We start from the raw sequence: 22678 nt of genomic DNA, 5'->3' as shown, positions 1-22678 counted from the left end.
GCTAGTCAGCAGTTCTGGACTCTGATAAGACGGTTCTATGGACTGAGCAGCTAGACACCCTTTGCATGACCAGATGAAGACCTCCATGGAGCATGTGACCTCAGGAGACGTCCAGGGCATGAAGGAGGCGAGTTGCACTATTAAGCGGCGACAGGTGATCCTTATTGTGAGAAGAAGTGAATAGGCCCTGCTTGGCTTCTCTTCTGTCAGTAAAGTTGAAACAGCATAGGCAAGCTTCTTGTTCCACAAGTTGAAGATCTGAAGAGTTGCAAGGCTGAATTCAGAACGGCGGCCAGTGAAGTGAGGTAGCCCAGGAGAGAGCTCATCAGTCTACTAGATGGTCCAAGGATACTTTTGAAGGCTCAACAGGTACAGATCCTTGAGTAGGGGTCAGAACATGTTTCTCCCAGCAGTCCAAGGGTCGAAGCACCGACAAGGGCCTTGTGGAGATCCCTAGAGAGGAGCAGGTCTTCACTGGAGGCAATGCTGGTTGGCTGCAAAGGTCTTCCTCAGGTTGTAAGTGGGCTGCACTTCTTCGTAGCGGTCTTGGCTCCAACGATGATCTGTCAAATGACTTTTTGAATTCTTTTATTCAGGATTTGGACTGGAGCCACCCCCAAACCCACAAATGGTAAGGATCTACACCATTTAAACTGGTAGGGGCTGTCCAACTATAGACAGCCTGTGGCCAACACAACTGCCTAGCAACAGACACATTTTGGCAGAAAGTCCTAGCACCATTATCTGGCCACACACACACAGACCGCCACTATGCCTGGAAAAGCAGAGACTTTGAAAGGAAAGGCTTTTCATATTGGCAATTCTGGATTTAAGAGGGTAGGCAGAAGTCCAAAGAATGAAATTGTCAAAGGACATGTGAAAATCTTGTGGCACAGCCATTTTAGACTGTATGGTCTCTAAATATCATTATGCAGTAAAATGCAAAAGCGCACGAGAAATGAAAAAAACAAGGTATACAAATATCTGCTGCAACCAGCTGATCATGGACACATTGTGTCTGCACAACACATTTGCAAAAGAAAAAGTTACAGGATCCCAATCACACTTCGTGGTAAGGTGATGAGTGCAGTCTAAAACTAACACGAATTCCAGGGTCTGCCAGTACTGATTGTCTTAGGAACTGATCATTCTCCCCATTAAAAGTGAGCAAAAGCAAGGAAAGTAAAACTGAGGGCTTTTTTTTACCTCCAAAGAATCAGGTCAGGATGCACACAATAGCAATAAGATGGGGTATCCCATTGAAGTATGTGTGACCAAATGCCTAGCCAACGTAGTAATGAGGCCTGGATCATTCATCAGGCAAATATTTTGCTCCGAGCTCGGCATGAACCGCAAAGATCGAGACTGAGCACGGCAAGCCCAACACTTTCTTGAAGAATGCATTCTCTAGGGTCTGGAGTCTAGGGACTTTTTTGTGCCCCCAGAGGGATGCACCATAGTTGGCAGCTGCCCTTGTTTGAGCATTGTAGTTGGTCATTATCATGTCGAGCGGTTTCCCCTTGCACAATTGCATACAAATAGTTTAACTCCCTACAAGTGCCTGACTCATTTTAATTCTCTGTGTATGTGCGCATTACCTTTCCATTTCTCTGAAAAACGAATTCCCAGGTAATCAAACTCTTTCACCCTCGGGATTGCGCACCCATTACACAGCATCTTAAACATTTCAATTTTCTTCTTTCACCCTGCAACACTTTCCATGACAGCTGACTTTGTAGTATTAATTTTCAAGTCCAAATTAGTCAATTTTGTAAAATTTGTCAAGAAGTCTGTATACATTTTGATCAGTCTTTGCACGGCATTAGAAGTGCGAGGAATCATTACCGTATCGTCAGCATAAGCTGACAAAGGAAAGGGTTTATTGCCCATACAAGGGTAATCTGCATTTGAGTCAACAAGAGCCCCGTAAAGACTGTTTATATATAGTGTAAATATATACACTATATATATTTAGCGGCCAAGAACACACGCGTAGGTCGAGACAGCGAACACGGAGCACACGCACCTAAGAACTCGAACCAGACAACACCAGCGGGACTACCCGACCCAAAACGAAGTAAGTGGCTACCCCTTACATAAAAGCTCACTGTCCCACTTCAACACCCATTGGACAGGGACAGCTACCCACTTCGCATAGCCCATTGCGCAAAAGCCGGTGCCTTGGGTGCAGCTAAAGATTACAACACAGCTCTGCCTAACCACCACACACGATCAGTCGAGGATAAGGCGGACCGGAGTGGGACCCAATCTCATAGCCGCAGAGACCCCCAGTAGCGGGCTCCCCACAATAAACTAAGGCCGCTGACCGCAAATAGTTGAAGCCAGCATCACGCTACACGAAAACTGGTACCCTCGCGTGGTACAATGTCTCCTCCCAAAAACAGGTCGAGAGCTGTCACGATGGATTCGTTCACTACAGCCCGCCCAAGGCAACAGACCCCACAGGAAGAGAACAACAAGGCCGAGTCACCAACCCCAGCGATGGACCCTCGGGACTCTCAGATCCTCCAGGAGATAGCAGCACTGAGAACATCTGTTGAAGATATGAGAGGGGAAATAAAATCAGACATGCAACTAATAAGGCAAGATGCCCGTAACCTGGCCGAAAGAGTCACTAATACGGAAGCCACCCTACAGGAAACTACAGAGACCACGCAGGAGCTAAAGGCGAAAGTCAAAGAGCTAGAAATGACAGTTGCCCGATTAGAAGCACGCTCCGAAGATGCGGAAGGCTGGGCCCGACGAAATAACGTCCGAATTTTGGGAATTCCGGAAGGCATGGAGGGCTCGGACCCCACGCAGTTCATAGAAACACTGCTGTTACAGGAAATTGGCGCAGGCAATCTCACCCAAGGGTTCTCTGTGGAGCGAGCCCATATATCCCTCCAAAAGCGACCACCCCCCGGATCTTACCCAAGACCGATGATTGCGAAAATAAACTTCAGGGACCGAGAGACGATACTGAGGTTCTCGAGAGAGAGAGGGGGGTGAGATCAAAAGAAACGATGCGTCAATAGTCATGTACCACGACTACACTACCGTGGTGCAGCGAGCAAGAAATTCTTTCATACCTGTGAAAGCCAGACTGCGGAAACTTAATCTTAAATATATGCTGCTGTACCCAGCGAGACTCAAAATACTCTACAAGGGAAAGGCCATATTCCTCGAGACCCCGGCTGCAGCAAACCTATGGCTTGAACACAATAACCTCGCGGAGGACACTGAGGAAATCGCGAAAAGCAGCAAAGGATGATTCTACGAGCAGAAACCACAAGAGCAGCTAAATATTGCTAACACATTCAATGCCACATCAAGGAAATGTCACAATTGGGCAGGAAACCGGAAGCCCAATCACAGGACTGCCGATGACCCCCCCAACCGAAACGGTGTAGGCAAAACACCTACACACCGCCCGAACCGAAAGACCCGGAGAGGACTGGAAGGCTCGGGAGCCCCCGAACGTTGTGAGTTTGAAACGACTGCTGGGGGCAGTTTCTTGTTGTTGTTTTTTCTCGTTAATCCAGTCCACGGAATGGTAGTTAAAAAAGTTAGTAAGAAAGGAATAACAAAAATTGGGGAAATGTTCATCAACAATGAAATTAGATCATATGAATCCTGCCTCCCACTCGCAGCACGCTCCACTCGGGAGACATACAGACACAAACAACTCAAACACTGGTTGAGATCCCCGGATATAACAAAGGCAGCAACGAGAACTCTCACCCCATTTGAGAAATATGTTACGACGAACTCAGGGGCAAAGAAATGGGTTTCTACTATATATTCCTTCATGAATACACAGGATGAAGAAATTAAGTGGTCATATATGATTAAATGGAGCAGCACTCTGGGGTGGGAACCAACAAGGAAACAATGGGAGGACCTCTGGACTCTAATTCCAAAAATGACCAGATCTGCTCAAACAAGAGAAATGTGGATATAAATAGTTACACAGTGGCACTACACCCCAGAGAGACTCCACACTATGTTCCCGAAAACTTCAAGCCTTTGTTGGAGGGAATGCGGAGAGGTGGGAACATGGAAACACATCTGGTGGACTTGCAAAGGAATAAGGCCTTTCTGGGAAGAAGTTAAGGGAGAAATGGGCAAAATATTTCCAGATGCGGGACAACTCGGAGAAGGTGTCTGGTTGTGTGGAATCAGAGACGACATGGCAAGAAGATATAATAAATCACAATGGAGAACTCTTATGGGTCTCCTTATAGCGGCATGGACAACAATTGCCCATAGTTGGAAAAACAAAGACACCCCGCTGATTTTAGCATGGCTCCAAAGAGTCTGGGCCCAGATGGCGATGGAAAAAATCACACACTCAATCCAGGGAACGAGAGACAGGTTTGCAAAAGAATGGGGTGGAGTCCTGGAATATCTCCAATCAGACTATATGGAACAGTGGTGCCCACACAACATCAAGATCTCTGATATCTTTAATGCATAATGTAATCCCTGTACTAAAGCACACGTGTCCCCAGGGAGGGAGGGGGGGGGGCGAGTTGAGGGGGGGATGTTGAAGTTATGTTGCTTAATTGTTGTTTATCGAAAATAATAAAGACAATTTAAAAAAAAAAAAAGTTAGTAAGTCTCCATACTGTAAAATGAAACCAGAGAGCGGGTGGGCTGGAGCGGTGGTCGGGATGGGCTGGAATTCACGAGCTACGGATAACCTTGGGACCCTAGTCGCGACCATAAACACTTCTGGGAGAAGCAAGCGCCTCCTAAATCTTTCCAGTAACCGGAATGGCCATGCACATTAAGGTATTATCTTGGAATGTGAGGGGCCTGGGCACTTACCTCCGTAGGAATAGGATTAAATCCTACTTACGCAGGAAAAAGGTGGACATTGCCCTATTGCAGGAGACACACTGCACCACAGAGGCAAACGCTAAACTGCAGGAACACTGGGGGGAGAGGGCTTCGGAGCACCCTACTCTAAATATGCCAGAGGGGTTTACACCTGGATCAACCCCCAAGTACCATTCAACCTAAATAAAATGGAAAAGGACCCGGAGGGCAGATATCTAATAATATGGGGCACTTTCGAACAAAGAGATTTGCATAGTGAATTCATATTTCCCCAACAACAATATCCCTGCCCACCTGAAAGCACTGGGTGCCAGGATGGTGCAGTTCAGAGATGGCTTTTTTCTGTGGGGTGGCGATTTCAACTGCGTCCACGACTCAGAGTTGGACAGATCCCGGCCTTCCGTGAATGGCCCCTCCACTGCCACCACGTCCCTAGCCACCCTGATCAAGGAACTAGACCTGAAAGATGTATGGCGGGAACTACACCCAGACGAGAGAGCCTACTCGTACTACTCGTCCCCCCATAAACTCCATATGAGGCTAGATTATTTTTTCATAAGTAAGGAGCATTTGCCTCAAATAGGGGACGCGCAGTATTTAGGGAGGACTATCTCCGACCATTCCCCACTTCTGTTGGACTGGCATCATAACAGTCCCAGACCACCCATTCCCATGTGGAGGATGCCTGCTGAGGCCTTTAAAGACCTGGCCTTCAGGGAGGAACTGCTAGAATCCTTAGAGAACTACATAACAGAAAATTCTGGTAGTGTCAAACACATTAGTACGGTATGGGATGCCTTGAAAGTAGTCACGCGGGGCGAAGTTATTGCTAAAGCAGGGGGTATCAGGAAAAAGCTGAGAGCCAAACTTCACCAGAAAGAAAGTGCAATCCAAAAGCTAGAAGCCACCTCAGTAGACACCCCAAAGAGGGAGGACGACCTTAGGACTCTCAGAGAGGACTGCTCTGTTGCATGGAACAGACTAGCCAAATTTGATTTTAGCGCCAGAACAGACAGAACACATGCAGAAGCCGATAAACCTGGCCGGTTACTGGCCTGGCTTTGTAAACGAGAACACCCCAAACACATAACCACAATACTACGGGACGAACAAGGCACAGAGCCCAGAACCCAGCAGAGCATCAACGACACCTTTAAACACTACTATGCACAACTATACTCCCACACAGACAAAATCCCCCAAGAACAAATCACAGACACACTAGAGAAATAGGTCTACCCAAGCTATCGCTAGCACAATCTGACAATCTGGACTCTGACATCACACCGGAAGACATAACAGAAGCTATTCGATCCCTGGCCACATGTAAGACCCCGGGTAGTGACAGGCTCCCACCCGAGTTCTACAAAGCATTTGAACCCTCCCTGACGCCCCTACTACACCAAGTCTTCTCAGAAACATACGAAAGAGGTATCCTACCAGACAGCATGAGAGAAACCCTGGTGATACCGATGCTCAAGCCCAATAAGCCTCCTGACAGATGCGACTCCTATCGCCCGCTTGCCATGCTTAACTATGACGTTAAAATACTGACAAGAATCCTAGCTTAGCGACTATCCAAAGTGATAGGAGATATAATACATATGGACCAGAACGGCTTTATACCTGGCCGGAACACGTCCCTAAATTTGCGCAGGCTTCAACATATCATAGCCCAAACCAGCTACGTGACGAACAGCTTGCACTACTGTCCTTAGACGCCATTAAGGCTTTCGACTCTATATACTGGGAATGGCTGTGACGGTTTTGGAGGGATTTGGGATCGGCCAGGGATTCATCAGATGGGTCAAGATTCTTTACAATAAACCAAGGGCTAGGCTGAAATCTGGGAAGTATGTGTCAGAGGCATGGGACATTCAGAGGGGTACTAGGCAGGGCTGCCCACTTTCTCCTATGCTCTACGTTCTGGGGCTGGAACCCATAGCAATCTATTTTAGACAGCAGTTCTTTGATGCAGGGATCAGATTAGCAGGAAGCGATCATATCATCTCACTATATGCAGACGACGTTCTAATATATGTTAACAATCCCCATCTTAATGTGCCGACAATACTGGAAGTCCTCGACAACAACGCCAAAGTCTCCGGCATTAAATTTAGCAAATCCAAATCCTGCTTGTTCCCTCTGGCAGGACTGAAAAACGAAGGCGCTGAAGAACTCCCCCAGGTGGGCGTCCAGTGGCAGACGGCTTCCTTCCGCTACCTTGGGATCCAAATAATGCATACCCCGGAGTTGATGCATGAACATAATACGAAAGCTGCAGTACCCACACTACGCAAATCCATAAGGTTCTGGGCGAAGCTTCAGTTATCCATGCTAGGAAGGGCTTCGATAGCCAAGATGATTATTCTCCCTAGATTTCTGTGTGGATTCCAAAATGTGCACTTCTATATCACTAAACCCTTTTTTCAACTGCTCGATGCAATACTCAAAGAATTCTTATGGAGAAATGGCAGACACCGTGTGGCCCTGTCCACCCTAGTCTTACCATACAATCAAGGTGGGATCCAACTACCAAGCCTAGAAAAGTACTATCTGGCAGCCCAACTGAGCCATGTGTCCAAGTGGCTAGCGGATGAGGCCACCTCTGAGACCCCCCTGTTACAAGCTATGATTACCCCAATTCGACTGAAAGAATTAATCTGTGTTCCTCAGCGACTGATGTACAGACCACCATTTCTGGCAACCCTGGGCAGGAAGATATGGCACAGAACCACAACAGTCCTGCGCCTGAAACAGCCATACTTCCAGGAAGTGCCAATACTTTCGGGGTTTGGTAAAACAGACACCAACCTACACAACATCAGGCTATGGGAAAAGAAAGGTATATACACTTGGGGTGACCTATACACTGATGGTATATTCAGAGAATTCGCTGAGTTACAGGAGGTGGAGGACATCCACACCGGTCAATTCCTGTGGTACCAAAAGATCTGCACCATAGCCCGCACAAGATGGTCTACCTGGCCAGAAGAACCCGAGACTGACCCCTTCCTGACACTGATGTACGGCCTGAACGAAGGGGGGAAGGCGGTATCTCAAATATACAGCCTCCTAAGGGACATCCCTAATCCTCGTAGCGCTGTATTAAAGACCCGCTGGGAAACGGACATTGGACAAGAAATGTCTGAAAACGAATGGCTCAGAGCACTGTCATTCCCAAAAGTGGTCTCTAGGAACCAGAGATTTCGATTAATACAGTTTAATATACTATACCGCACCTACTTGACCCCAAGTAAAATAGCACTGTTCAACAGAACCGCTCAGGCACAATGCACATGGTGTGGGGCAGATGGGGCAGACTTGATCCACATGCTATGGAACTGCAGTAAGGCACAGAACCTCTGGTCGAAAGCAAAACAAACCTGCGAAGAAGCTGAGGTTACCAGGTACAAATAGACTCCAGCTGAATGCCTCCTAGGCAGTTACCCCAGACAGGCCAAACTCAAATACGCTGTAAAACTAATGGACTTACTGTGCATAACGGCCATGGCCTGGAAAAAGCCCGCCGGACCGAACCATAAAGTATGGCGTAAAGAACTAGAAAGATGGGCAAACGCCGAAACCAGAGCCTGGGGGGACAGCGTCACTAGATCCATTGAAGACTCAAGCATGGGGCTAGAGGCATGGAAAGACACCATGTCCAAACTGCTTCGATCCTCCGATGATAAACCCCCCTGAACAACACACCCAACAGACCCATCGATCCACACAAATGGACATGAATACTGGGCATTAGACCCCCACGACCCCGAACTAAACCGGAAATGGCTCCCCCCACTACCCTGAAGACAGAACACCCGCCCCCCCCCCCTCGGAAATCCATCAATCACCGCCTGCCACTCACAAGGAGACAGTTAATGTTAATTTGTTATATGAGTGTTGTTATTTTTTTTGAAAGCAAGGCATAATTGCAGTGACAGTCAGACATCCTGAGCAAAGGACCTGACCAGTAATAATGTAAAATGTTTATAACCACAAATGCCAATAAACAAATTTTAAAATAAAATGGACCAGACTCCCCAAGAATAGAATCGGCTGCAGGACCCCCATATAAGGAGGAGAAATGATCTACCCAGGCTTTTGACGGCACACGTTTCAGTTAATGTCTGCTCTCTCCTATAAGGGGGGGGGCCTTTGCAAAAAAACTCCCCAAAACGTTTTGAGTCCTTGGAGGAGACAGCTGGGATTAAGTCTTCCCATGCTTGCTTATCCAAAGTCTCTTTCCTGTTATTTACAGCCACCTTGTATTCATCCATGGCCCAGATAATCTCTCCCCTTTGACTATCCGGTTCCTTCAAAACCTCCAACAATTTCCTTTTTTGTGTTTTGCATTCGTTGTTAAACCAACTCTTCTGCCCACTCAGTTTGTGTTTAAAGTCATACTGCATTGTATTCGTTAATTACCTCATCAGTTCTTTAAACATTTCGACCACCTGTTTTATGGGGCTTGGTGTCACCAAGAATAGGGTGTCATCAAGAATAGGGAGAAACAGGTGCACATTGAAGGACACAGGTTCCTGATGGAGGGTCACAGGATCATGCTTGGCCCATTTATTCTTCTTCTGCAATGTGGGTTGACCTCTCATGAATCTAAGTGGGTCAGCTGGGTGCATTCCCATCTGAGGCTTAGCCTCAATGGAAAGTGATCACTGCACAATTCTTGTATTATCCTGAATTCTTTTTATCAAGTGCCAGTGTTGAACATGCTTAAAAAAGTAATCAATGGTAGAAGACCACTGGGTATTTCTAAATGTTAATTCTAAAATTGATTTTCTCCTAAAGGTTTGTGGGTAGGGAAAGTTATGCGACACTTGCGAGCATACTCATAGTAAATCAGTAGATGATTCAGCACAACAGATCAATTACTGAATTGTTGCTCGGGATAGCAGAACACATATATTGTATTAAACAAGGTATTTCATACATTGTGTGCACTAACCTGATGGGGCACTATTTCATCATAGCCTCTTGTGCTTCCAGTAGCGCAGCAAGCCATGGATACAATTGCTGAACTTGGAAGGGAATCATACGCAGACCGATGCTAATGGAAAGGATATAGAAGAATGCATAAAAAAATGTTATTTTTTTAAATAGGGTTTTGTATGCTTTTTTCTCGTACTAATTTAACTACCATCATAAATTATTCTTCTGAAGCACCACATTTGATGGCCATAGCACTTAAACAAAATAACTTACTACTGCTGTACTGTGTACTGGTTGTCCTGCTAAAAGCCTGAAAAATATGTAAGCGCAAAACATTGTTGATAGTTTGAAAATGGGCATGTTAGCAGGATGATCCTTTCATTCTTGCATATACGTCTAAACCTACACACATAGTAAACTAACTTTGTATGCCATCCAAACCATACCAAAAACCATTTTCTTTCCTAGTGGAATAATTTTCATCTCTATTGTCGAGGGAATACATGCTTAAAACAATGATTCTTACAAAGCAAACTGACTACCTATGCAATGAATCAGTCATAATAAATAATCGTAAGCAAAAATGTGAGAGCTAGTCCCTCTACTGTTGATGAACACGGAATAATAGTCTGTTCTGTAGGAGATGACCACTCTGGAGTGTCTACAATTCCATTTAAGGTCACTGTGCCTTACCAGAGGAGAAATGACCATTTCCGTTGTGGCAAAAGTGCTACTGCTCTGCAGAAGAATAGGGATGAGTAGTCTAAACAGCCTACTCAGCCCCACACTACTATTAAACTAGCAGTGATTGAAATCATACAGGTGAAAGAGGCTCTGCCCGACGGGTGTATATTCTTTGCCTCTTTTGCTAACGTGGACTAAGGGCAGGCGATCTCTTCAGGAAGGGTGTGAGGTGATAACAGTGGCAACACAAACAGCTTTAGTACAATGGATCCAAAATAAAATAATGTCCATTATAGGCTCTAGAAAATAGCAAGTTTGATTAAAAAATAAAAACATCAATGTAATCAACTAGTTAAAAATATTAAGGTGCAAACCTGTTAGAGAACTCAAAGAATGCAGACTTTGATGAGCAATGGTGTTCAGGTAAATGACCCCAGCAACAATGTCAGTGTTCAAGGATATATTCTGAAAAAGGTGGAGGGGGCTTAAAAGTCACTGTGGTCTTTTAAAGTGGGCCCAATTCCAAATACCTTTAAATATTGCCTTGGGTGATTGACAGGATCGAGTCTGGCTTCTAGGCTGAGCTGATGTTGAAGTTTCGAGTGATACAGTCCCACTGATGAGTTGGCGTTGAGTCAGTATTATGTGAGGGCTCCTGCTGGGTACAGCAAGTCAATGGCTCCAACGATTAGAAGTGGCATTCAAATTGGAGGTAAAATGATGCTTCTGCTGGGTCACATCAGCGTTTGTAGGGGCAACCAAGTGTGCTAATCTGTCACGTTTCACTTTCGCCAGCAGGTGTTGTGCTGGCAGAGCATTCATTCTCTGTACCATGGTTATCCCAACATGGCATCGGAAGTGCCATGCAACGTTCTAGTGCTCCGAGGAGAGGCAGGCAGTGCCGTCAGCGTAACGTCTAAGGCTTTGCATTGTGTCCCAGGATGTCTACAAATCCACTGGAGCCCGGAGCCTCAGCGCATTGCTACTTTGTGGCTATTTGCTTCGTGAATTTGCATTCTTTCTAAACCAAGCATTACCATGCCGATATATCTTGTTCAATTCTCTCTATACCGATCCTTGAACTTCTCTGTGTTATACCCCTTTACTTTATTGATCCTCCTCTCATTATCCTGATAAGACTCTTTCTCCCAGCTCTCGCGCTCCATGACTCCTGCAACGGCCCACCTACGATAAACATTCTCCCTAGTCCACTCAGCCCGATAGCATACCACGCATTTCCTATTTACTTACTGTTCCGTTCTATTCTCATTGAAGCACACAGCTCTGCATTAACCAATCTATCTCAAAACTCTGTGGGGGTTTCTGAAGATACAACAACCCTCAAGAACAGCAATAGAAAAGTCCTGGACATCTCTCTATCTCTCTCAAGAAAAGATCTCAAAGCTTCAGGGTTTTTTCACCAGAGGGTTTTTGTGGCAGTTTTGTGACCCTAATATTGCCTCAAACAGGGTTGCAAGATTGTTAGGGAGATTTCTCACTGTCTGCAGACCCTGCTGCATCTGAAGAGTTTAGTCTATTGTATGTTATTTACTGTGATATATATTGAGATCTAACAGTTAGCAATGTCCATTTACTACGACAATGGATCAGATGCAGCAGTTGGTGCAAAATCTAACGTTAGAAGTGCAGACACAAAAACAAGAAAATGTAATGGTACAGCAACAGCTAGTCCGCCCTCCGAGGGCAGGAGAACTGCCTCCAGGTCGGTTATTGGGGGAAAATACGATGGCAGCCCTCATAAGCTCAAAGAATTTCTAGACGCCTGCACTGTGTAATCTACATTCAAGGCGGCATATTTCCCTATGGATAGAGACAGATAGGTCACATGATATCCCAGCTCACTGGTGCCGCTCTAGCCTGGACCACGCCTGACCACAAATAATCCCATTTTGGACTCCTATAGGGCATTTGTAAAAAGTCTAAAAGCAATGTTCAGTAGACAAGAAGTCACAGTTTCCCCCCAAAAGCAACTGCTAGATCTTAAAACAGGGTCCAATGGATTTACTAAATTATATTACCAGGTTTAAACAAATGGTGGCTGATACCACCTAGCCTGATGATGTGCTCAGAACCCTATTCAGAAGTGGTCTTAATGAAGACTAGACAGATGAGATTTCCTGAGTACCTCAAGCAGCTAATGTGGCTGAAATGATCACACTTTCTGTGCAGGTAGAATATCTACTGCAAGAACGTCATTCGGAATGCAGAAAGGGAAGAACTTCAAGACACTCTGTTGTTACTCCCTGTGTGCCTACAAGATCAGGTGGTACCCATGCAATTAGGAGTGTCATGAGCTCCCTTACCATCAGAGGAACGTACTCAGAGGAGATCCTCTGGGTTATGGATGTATTGTGCCTCAAAAAATTATTTAGTACAAGAATGTTCTTTGACTCCTCCCAGGCAACCGGGAAACACCAGCTCCCAATCGTAGAAGGAACCATGATAAGGGAAGGAAGACTAGGTTCCCAGGAACTAAATACTGTTCCGTTGACCTAACAGGTACATTTAAACATGGTAGTGATTAAGATAGATCTAGCATTTGCAAACATTGAGATCCGAGCAGTGCCCACTTTGATAGACTGTGAAAGGAGTGTTTCAGCTCAAGATACATCGCCTTTGTGCCAGCCGGGCCTATCTCCAAGAACCTTGATTTATAATACCAGGCCTTGTACTTCTGCTTAATATGATCTTTCATAATCAGAATTTCTCAGTGTGCAGCGACAGAGATTGAGGGGAGGCCAAGTTTTACACTCAAATTAGTTACATAGCTAACCGATGTAAGAGTTCTTGCACCATCTTGTGCAAGAACATCCAGCAGAGCTGCTTTCGAAGTGGTAAAGGAGGGCGCTGTGCACAGCTTATGGCGATACAACAGGGGGATGCAACTTAGCATCATACACAAAGCCGTCCACCCCTGACTCCAATTTTAGGGAGAGAGACTGAGTAGTCCTTGGAAGAAAAAGGAGCTTCTTCATAGTAGACATTTCTTTCTGCTCCATCTTCCAAAGGTCAGAATATCCCCAAATCTCAGCTCCATATAAAATTGGTGTGTTAGCACAGGCCCTTGGTACCTCTAAACCGTGGGGAGCTGCCTTGCCGCCATAGTGCTGGATTAAGCCCTGCACAGCTGCCCCTTGCCTAACGTAAGTAGGGACTTGTCAATGTGTTTGTCCCATCGGCCTCTTTCATCAAGGCAAATCCCCAAGTAATCGTAAAAGCCAACCCTCTCAAACTCTGTGGTTCCTAAACAGATTGGGGAAATTAACTATCTACGCTGTTTACACCAAAGCATTACCTTGGTTTTGGAAAGGTTAATTTCAAGCTCCATTCTCGATGATACGGTTTCAAATAGATTCAGCACCTTTTGGATGCACACTCTTATTTTACTAATGTCGAATTAGAGCTGTTAGATAAAATGATCACATCACTGCATTCCTTCCAGGAAAACCTTGGATGTAAAATGATAGGACTGTGAAAATTAGGCACAGAGAGGAATGCACCCTTGTAGTCAATAGGATTATTTTTCATGTTGAACGTTCAGTAATATTAGCCACTATGGTGCATTCAGATATGTCCTCCCCTCTGATTCCGCAGTTCTTCTATAGTTCTACATCCACTTTTTTGCATAAGTGGTTCACCGATTTTGCACCTAATAACTTGTGAAATTGAAACAACAGCATTTACTAATCCTAACTAAGATTGTGCCTGCTACCTCTACTCTAACCCCTTGGATGTAAAACTCATTACTATCTGATGAAGAGGTATGTGACTTTGAAAGCAAATTAATTATTCCATGTGAGCATATTTTCAGTTAGTCTAAAAAGTGGCAGTCCTTCTACGGAGGATGAACACTGCTTAAATCGGCTGTACTGTGGAAAGGTGCCTACCATCGCATTTATCGGTGTATGCCTTACCTCATGATAAATATCACTGCCTCGAGATGTACACCCTTTGCTCTGAGTTGCACAGAGTTCCTTGCAAACTGATATTTCTCCTCTGGTAAGGCACAGTAGGCTAGAAAATTATTTAGGACCCTACTGAGTGGGCACTTTAAAACAAAACAGGCTATTTTAACTGTAAATGTCCCCGGTAGAGGGGTTCTCATATTTGTAGGTAATAATGAACAATCTATTCTAACCTTATTCAGCTTACAGATGTCTACAAATGAACGTTGATTTACCCTGTACATGCCTTTGGTACAGCTATACTCTTATAGTACAATTTCTGCCTTTCGAAATGTAACCAACTACCTTGTCCTTCATTAAAAAACATCCCTAGTAATGATGAAAGTAAGCAAGCAAAAAACTGAAGCGTATACCGAGGGCATAATCCCCTTTTTGCAAACTTACTACATGACATTTCACAGCATATGCTGCAATTAAGTACATTGCAGACCACTACTGAAAACAGACTGAAAATGCGAGCCAAACATATTTAGAATATTATAGCTTGTTTCTCTGGGAGTCTGTGCTCCATACTACACAAATAAGTGTGAATATAGCAACAGAGATCATGACTTTTCATGTATGTACAGTGATAAAGTAGGAACTGATGATCACAGGTTGCATTTTCAGATAAACAATTGTACATTACTATTTCATGCAGTAAGTATACTGTCAATCTCCAATGCTGGGACACACAAACATAAATTGAGAGAACTTAGATATAGTACCAACATACAAGTATATTAAAGGAATTTAAAGGAAATTAAATGTAGTTTATTATTTCTTACCAAAATTGGACTTTCATTATCATGCGTTACATCCATAAACAGTGCATGTGCTATGCCGGGAACTAAAGGCCTCAGACACGGCTGAACAAAAGATCCAACTGGTTCTCCTCCATAGCGATACACCAAACGCCCCTCTTCATGGCTGTTGTAGGCACTCATTGCCTCTGTAGAGTAATATAAACAATTTCAGGGAGTGTGTTCACGACCACCAGAGGATCAAATAATGTGCCATATTTTTTTAAAATATGCTGCTATCTAGACAAAACTCAGCAAAAATAATCTAACAAAATGTACATCAAATAATCAAATACAACACGGTTTTGCATCACTAAATCCACAACTACAAACATGATTGGGAGAAAAAAAAAATCTTGCAGTTGTATCAAAGATGTGATGGCCAAATAGAGGAGGATCAAAGTAGAGCAGATACAGCACTCTATATATGTACACATCAATTTATTTCAAATAGCCTGTTTGAGCTATAACCCTTAATTACCCTAACCAGCCAGCAGCTTATTCAAAGCTACCATCCACCATGGTATGATGTTTACTCCAATGGCTGTTGTGACCTGAACTACATCCAACCGTGCACTCAACCCAGATCACCTGCTGAGTTTGACTAGAGGGAAGCAGTCAGACTTTGAATGCACTCGCACAACCAGAACTACTGTTCTCGTTTACCACAAACAGCCTAATATTTAAAAGAGAAAACGTTTCACTCTGCGATAGTTTTTCGTATTTTTGCCTAAGCCCAATACCTACTCACTTCAATTAAATCTCATACATATTGTTCATATTATTTTTATAATACTTTTTTCTCTCTTATGTCTGCACCTTTCTTCCATTTTCTTTGTGATTGTTCCTATCCCTTGTACATTGTTAGCACTTGTCCCTTTGTCTCATTCATCTATTAGTTCTCTCTTCCTCTAAACACTTCCCCCAAAGGCTGTCCACACGTTCACTCTGCCACAAGACTTTTCCCCTTCAGAAAAATGGCACTTCATACTAGTCATTTCACTCTTCTTATGGCACATTTCCCCTTTTTGTTTTCTATTTACCCATGCACTCCTTTGCATGCTTCATTCCCTCACTGCTCTTATGTTTTCTAACAATTTTCCATTAAACCCACTTTTTCACTCTCAAAAGAGGGTATTGCAATTTTTGATTTTCTGCTTTCATCTTTCTACTGCTAATTTTCTGCCATTGTTTTGCTGTTTTCACTTGTGACTTTCTCTATTTATTTCTGGTATATTCAACCCTCTTCCCCCTTTCACTCCAGAATGCAGAAACGAAAGTCCCCGGTGCAGGGAACAAATACTTTACTTAGTCACCTCAGTTCCAAAGTCCTACTAAATCATAGAAGAAGCCTCCATATCAACATAAAACATGTAAAACCAGGTCACAACAAGCTGTCTGTAACTGTACACATTAGCAAACAAGGTATATTCTAGGTCTGTGATGAGAGCCATGTCTTGTTTCATATTTGATGAGCAACAGCAGATATATACAATGTAGTGGCTCACCTGCTATTAAAGCATATTTTGGTTGTGTAATCTAGTCCCAATTCCTAGTTATTTCAGCGGGCAAGAATCATTTGGTACCTCAGAACTATGGACAATTTGTGACGCACCTGCTAAAATCGGTTGGTATCAGCAGGAACAAGATATAGACTTAAAGACCACACATTTAGGCTTTCAATACTCTCCACCAAAAACCCAATCAAAGGGGGGAGAGAAAGAGAGAGAGGGAGATATATACAGATGTATAGATATATAGATATATGGGATACATTACTCACCGTAATCACATTTCTGATGCTTGGAACTGCTTAGATTCACATGCTGTGCATAGGCTGACACATAGTGTCGCAGAGTATTACATTATTTGTTTTCGAAACTCGAAAAGGGACATCGACAAGGCGTGAATAATGGGCCAAAGGCAAGCTACATCCATGATGTCCACAATCAAGAGACATGGACCGGAGGTAACCCAAATCAAAATAGTTCAAAGATAATTTGTATTATATTTGGAGTTACATAAAAAGACATCGCCCCAGGTATTTCTCAAATGTGTCTGCCAAAACAAATGGCATTGAAATGTGTTTATTCTAGATGTGTCATGCATTGTTATCTGGCAGAGAAAAACTCCAAACCCTTATTACCCTCAGAGCCAGTAAAATCCTTTGAGGGGTACAGTTTTTGGTGCATCCAGGGAAAATAAAGTAAATGTGCATTTCAAGGTTACTGCTTTCTTTAAGAACTGCTCGTGGAAAGGAGAGAAGAGGAAAATAATAGGATTTATTTAAGCTACCTTCTTTTGATTGCCAGTGATTTTGCTGGGGCAAATAGAAAGAATGAGAAGGGAGATAGCAGGTCATAAGTACCCAGTTAAAGGGGTTTAAAGAGAAGAACAAATTATTTACCTCTCAGTAATGTTATTTCTGATGGATGTTCCTCTCACTGATACCTTATCCATGAAATCCCTAACCCAGTGCAGCTGTTCTCCAGAAACCGTTACGCTGCCAGGGGGCTCAGTATATCTCCACGTCGCTGTTAGGGAGATTTGACATTTTTATGCTTCATCTGCCTCTCCCAGCGAGACCCCCAGCTATTTTTGGTGAACTTCCCGACCTTTTTCTTTCAATCCCAAATGAGTGGAGCCTTTTTCCACTCATTCATTCATATGGGCTCTGACTTTTGGAACTCTATTCTTTGTATTCTACCTGTACTATGGAGTGTGTCTGCTCCATAGCTCTTAAAGGCATCTGTATTTTACTACTGCAGCACACAGCTCCTTATGGGCAGTGTTGCTGGGGACACTTAGGGTCCCCAGCAATATTTAATTGGATAAGTCGGAGCCTGGATGATATGGCCGATTCTCATGGATACATCAGAATTGTGACCCTGTCCTCTGGTGGTATTTCTCCCACATCTCTTTCGCATTTGGCTTTTAGGCTCAGTAGCTCCGTCGTGGCAAAGGAGGTTTGGCGTTGTACATGACGGATGTTATCTTAGTCTTGACCTGTTCTGGGACTATGTTACATTCCATTGGGGTGTTTTCAGGCATGTTATCTAGGGTTGGGAGGTGAGCCTGCAATGCATGTTGTAGTCTTGTATAACGGTATCTCTCAGTAGAAGGGAGATGGAAGCGGGATACTAGGGTTTCGAAGGGCACCAACTTGCCATCTGCAATAACCAATTTTCGATATACCCTGTGTTATCCAGCTTGGCCTCTTGGGGGGGCTCATTTCTGGGAGATTCCTATTGTTCCACAGTTGCTGTATGGGGGTAACTTTTTTTGTCCCAACCGATGTGCTTGTGTGGTTCAGTCCAGATTCGTGCTACCTGTGTCAGCATATTTTGGGAGGAAGTGTGGCCTATCCCTTGGTATAGGCCCTCCAACAGGGGGATTCCAGATGTACCCATAGTGTCTATCCTAATGTGTGATAATGACTTGTCACTGTCTAGCAGATCATTCACAACTGCCATCTGGCTGGCCCAGTAGTAGGTCTGCAGGCGAGGAAGCCCAATCCCACCCTCCCATATAGATCTCTGAAGAGTGGTCAACGCTATGCATGGATGACCCCCACCCCAAAGTAGCTTCCTAAGGATGCAGTCAATTTAGCAGAATTCACGTTGCGGAATGTGTAAGGGAGCATTTTGTAATATATACAGGAAGCGGGGTAGGGCCATAATTTTGAAGAGCGCCGTTCTACCAAGCAGGGTTAGCAGTAGGGAAACCCAATGACGGACATCCTCTGCAAATCTCTCCACCACTGGGTAAAGGTTCATAGCTACATAATAGTTCGGTCATTCGTGATTTGCATGCCTAGATATCTGAATCTATTAGACTCTACACGGTAGGGACAGTTTATCGGCACGGCTTCACTCGTTTCCCCCTGCGGGAACAATATGGACTGGGACCAGTTTACCCGTAAGCTGCTGAAAGAGCCGTATCTTTCTAGCAGTTGTGTTACTATGGCACAGGAGCTGGCTGGATCGCTCAGATAGATCAGCAAGTCATCAGCATAAAGCAAGACTTTCTCTTCCCATTCATCTGCCCAACGGAAGCCGCGCCAGGCCTTTGCGTCTCTTAGCAGTCCTGCGAGAGGTTCAACTGCTAGTGTGAAGAGCGTAGCCGATATGGGTCAGCCCTGCCTTGTTCCTTTCCCTAACATAAAGGGACGCGATGACCACCCATTTACTTTGTTTCCGCTTCAGGGGATGCATAAAGTAGCTGCACCCATCCTATATACTGTGGACTGAAGCCCATACGGTGCATTAATACCCGGAGTGGGTGTGTCCACGAGATACACGTAATGTGATTGGCTTGTTTCCGAGCCATACCACAGTGTAATCCCGTGGACGCACCTACGTACCTGCGTTTGTTCCCGGCGGGGGCGTGGCAGCCCCTTAGCCAATGAAGAGGCTCGAAACAGGGCAATCCCGGCTCCGAGCCTCCCCAAGGCTGGAGGCTGCCTTCATCCCCTGCCGGAGACTCAGGTACGTTTTTTTTTCTCCACCACCTCCTTCCCCTCCAAACTATCCCCTGCCAACCCCACTTACCTTCTTTATTCTTCTTTTCTCAGGAGCAAAAACGCTGGGAACACTTCTGTTCCCATCGCGTCCGCTCCACATGGCCGCCATGAAAAGGGAAAACGGACTACGCTTTGGTGTCCGGTCAAAGGTTCTAATCCAAAAGGATCGAATGCCATAGGGTCGAGTCAATAAGGCCTAAAACAAAAGGGTCTACATTTTTTTAAAAAATGTATTATTTTTTGGGGTTTTCGTATCGGAAAAAAAATGTGGTTTGGCGGGGGGCCACCCTTAAAAAATAAAAATGAATTTAAAAAAAAATAAAAAAATAAATAAAAAATCGACCCTTTTGTTTTTGGTCCTTTTCATTCGACCCTTTTGTCATTCGATCCTTTTCAGTCAAACCTTTGACCTATAACCCTACGCTTTCTCTTTCCCGGCAGCCATTTTATGTGACTTTTTTTTTCTTTTTTTTTTCTGTTCCAAACGCGGCAGGCTTGAAGGGCAGCAACTTTTTCAAGTGCTGCGAATAGCCTGTGTAAGTTCATGCGTGTGGACCTCTGTCATTGGTCCAGATTAATTAGCGATGATATGACCTGCTGTAGTCTATTAGCCAATACTTTAGCAAGCATCTTGGTTTCACTATTTATTGCAGAAATAGGCCTATATGAGCTACATTTGTAGGAGGTTTCTCTGCTTTGGGTATTACTATTATGGTGACTTCTCAGAGGTCTGCCGGCATGCAGGCGTGTTCCTTTGAATTTAAGTACATTCGTAATAAATGCAGGGCAATTTTGTTCACTCCTATCTTTCTCCACAATTCTATCAGAAAACCGTTCGGCCCAGGGGATTTCCCAGATTGGAGTTCTGACATGGCAGTTGCCAGTTCCTCCTCTGTGATATCTTTCTCCAAGAGGCTCTTGTTGTTCTGAGTTCAATGTGGGGAGATTAATTTCCTCCAGTATCGAGGTGTCAATGGGGGACGTTGGTGCTTTGTATAGCTCAGCATAGTAGTTGGGAAGCCCTCTGCTGTGTCCCGATCTTTTAGTAGTGGTTCAGTGCCCTCCGGCCTAATTTCTGTAACCTGGCTATGTCCCTAGTCCCTGCGCCGAGTTAGATTTTGTAAATGTTTTTGCGCTAATTGTAATGCGCAATGTGTTTTGGGTTGGTCAAGAGTTAGATGGGTCTCTTCTGCAAGTTCCACTTGCCTTTCAGCCTCGTGTAGTGTATTCTGGTGTTGCTTTTTTTGAGCTGTAACCCAGGAGATTTTCCTCGCCTTTAAGCACCGGTTTGTATGCCTCCCACAGTACTCCAGGATTATCTACCGATCCCGTTTTCAGTCGAAGTACGTGGTTGTGGCATTTTGTGCCTGTTCCATAAGGTCTGGGAAGCCTAGATAGTAGTTATTTAGACGCCACCGGTGCGGGGGGAGTGGTCTTGTTGTATTTAGTTCCATTACCAGTGGGGAGTGATCTGAGATACCTCTGGGTAGTAGCCTCGCCTCACTCACTTTATGTACATCCATAGACGGAAGAAAGAAATAGTCCAGTCTCAAAAGTGAGGCGTGTACCCCTGAGTGATATGAATACTCCCTCGAGTTGGGGTTCAGATCCTGCCACACCTCCCGCAGACCAAATGCATCTGCAAAGGTGGCGAGCCTGGTGTGGGTGTTGGGGTTCCTGCCCCATAAGTGTGTGCAATCCACTTCCACATTCATGACCTCGTTGAAGTCGCCCCCCACTACCATGATATCTGATGCATCTCTGGTGATTAAGGGTGTGATGTCGTTAATTAATGTATTCAACAATGCCGGTGGTGAGTAGATCGCCAACATTGTCATGGTTTGCTCCCAGAGTGTTCCTGTTATGCATACCAATCTGCCTCCCCTGTCTTGTATTATTTTTCAGGTTTTCGTTTAGGAAAAAAAAGCTTTTTAGCAAAAAAAGGGGGTTGGGGGGGGACCCCCGCCAAAAAAAAGAAAAGAAAAAAAAGTGAAAATAGAAGAAAAAAAAAATGCGACCATTTGTCTTTCGACCAAATTGCGTCGACCATTTGTCCTGTCGACCATTTATTTTCGACCAAATGACCTGTAACCGAACCAGTGATGTGGTTTCTCCATAAACAAGGTAACCAGGGCCACTGAAGACCCTATAGGGGTTGGGGGGAGAATTTAACAAGTGTTACTCTGGCGTGAGCTCCCTCCTCACAGTGATACCCAGAAAACCAAGAGTCCAGTATTCCTTGAATATAGAAGCTGGCACACTGGTGCTGATAATGAAGGAGGAAAAGGGAAAGAGACACATGGATAGTCTAGCTGTAACGCTCACCTGATTCTCGCAGAGGCGCCGGTCTTGACTGGGCGACTACCGTATCTTCAAAGGTGATGTGTAGCACCCGGTTGGCTCTTTGGGCTGGACCTCTGTGCACTGTATGCCTGACTTCAAGAGTAAGATGTCTGCAGACAGAAAATATGGGATTAATGAACTGGGGTTATTGGGGTGTCCCTATCTCTTCCCTTTTTTGCTCTCCTGTAGACCCCCAAAGGTTAACGCTCTCACCTTAGGTAAGTGAATGCCGAGCTCTCCATCTGCCTCGGGGCAGGGTGCTGTAACCAGTTTCTTCACTGGATCGGTAGCGCAGGCCTCTTGACTTCAGAGGACTGCTGTCCGTCGTTTACTGCACGAACGGTAAGTTTCGAGTAATTCTATTGTCTTTAAAGTCTTTAGCAATGATGTCTCTTGTTTTGCAGGTTCCGGCGATGGCGGATGACGGGCTGAAGTGAGTTGAAGATGGAGTCCGTATGATGAATAGAAGCGCTTGGAAGCACGTAAGTAAGCGCTTGTTGCCTGCTTCACGATGCGCTCTAACTGTCTTTTATTTTGCAGGTACGAGTTCGGAGCGGCTGCAGGGTGCC

At 44.7% G+C, this 22678-nt stretch overlaps 1 protein-coding gene across 3 annotated transcripts in view; it reads right to left on the bottom strand.

Moving 5' to 3' along the window:
* AGL (amylo-alpha-1,6-glucosidase and 4-alpha-glucanotransferase) overlaps positions 1-22678 on the bottom strand; it is a 973499-nt gene that overhangs the window by 396247 nt on the left and 554574 nt on the right. For all 3 annotated transcript variants that reach the window (XM_069641544.1, XM_069641542.1, XM_069641543.1), the window contains exons 14-15: positions 15230-15393; positions 9809-9910 (exon numbers count right to left, since the gene is read on the bottom strand). In XM_069641544.1, coding sequence (XP_069497645.1) covers positions 9809-9910; positions 15230-15393 — 266 coding nt within the window. The remainder of the gene's footprint in view (positions 1-9808; positions 9911-15229; positions 15394-22678) is intronic.

Source organism: Ambystoma mexicanum, chromosome 1q, assembly GCF_040938575.1.
Source record: "Ambystoma mexicanum isolate Mex_15411 chromosome 1q, UKY_AmexF1_1, whole genome shotgun sequence".
NCBI classification, from domain to species: Eukaryota; Metazoa; Chordata; class Amphibia; order Caudata; family Ambystomatidae; genus Ambystoma; species Ambystoma mexicanum.
This window is presented reverse-complemented; position numbering and strand designations above follow the sequence as displayed.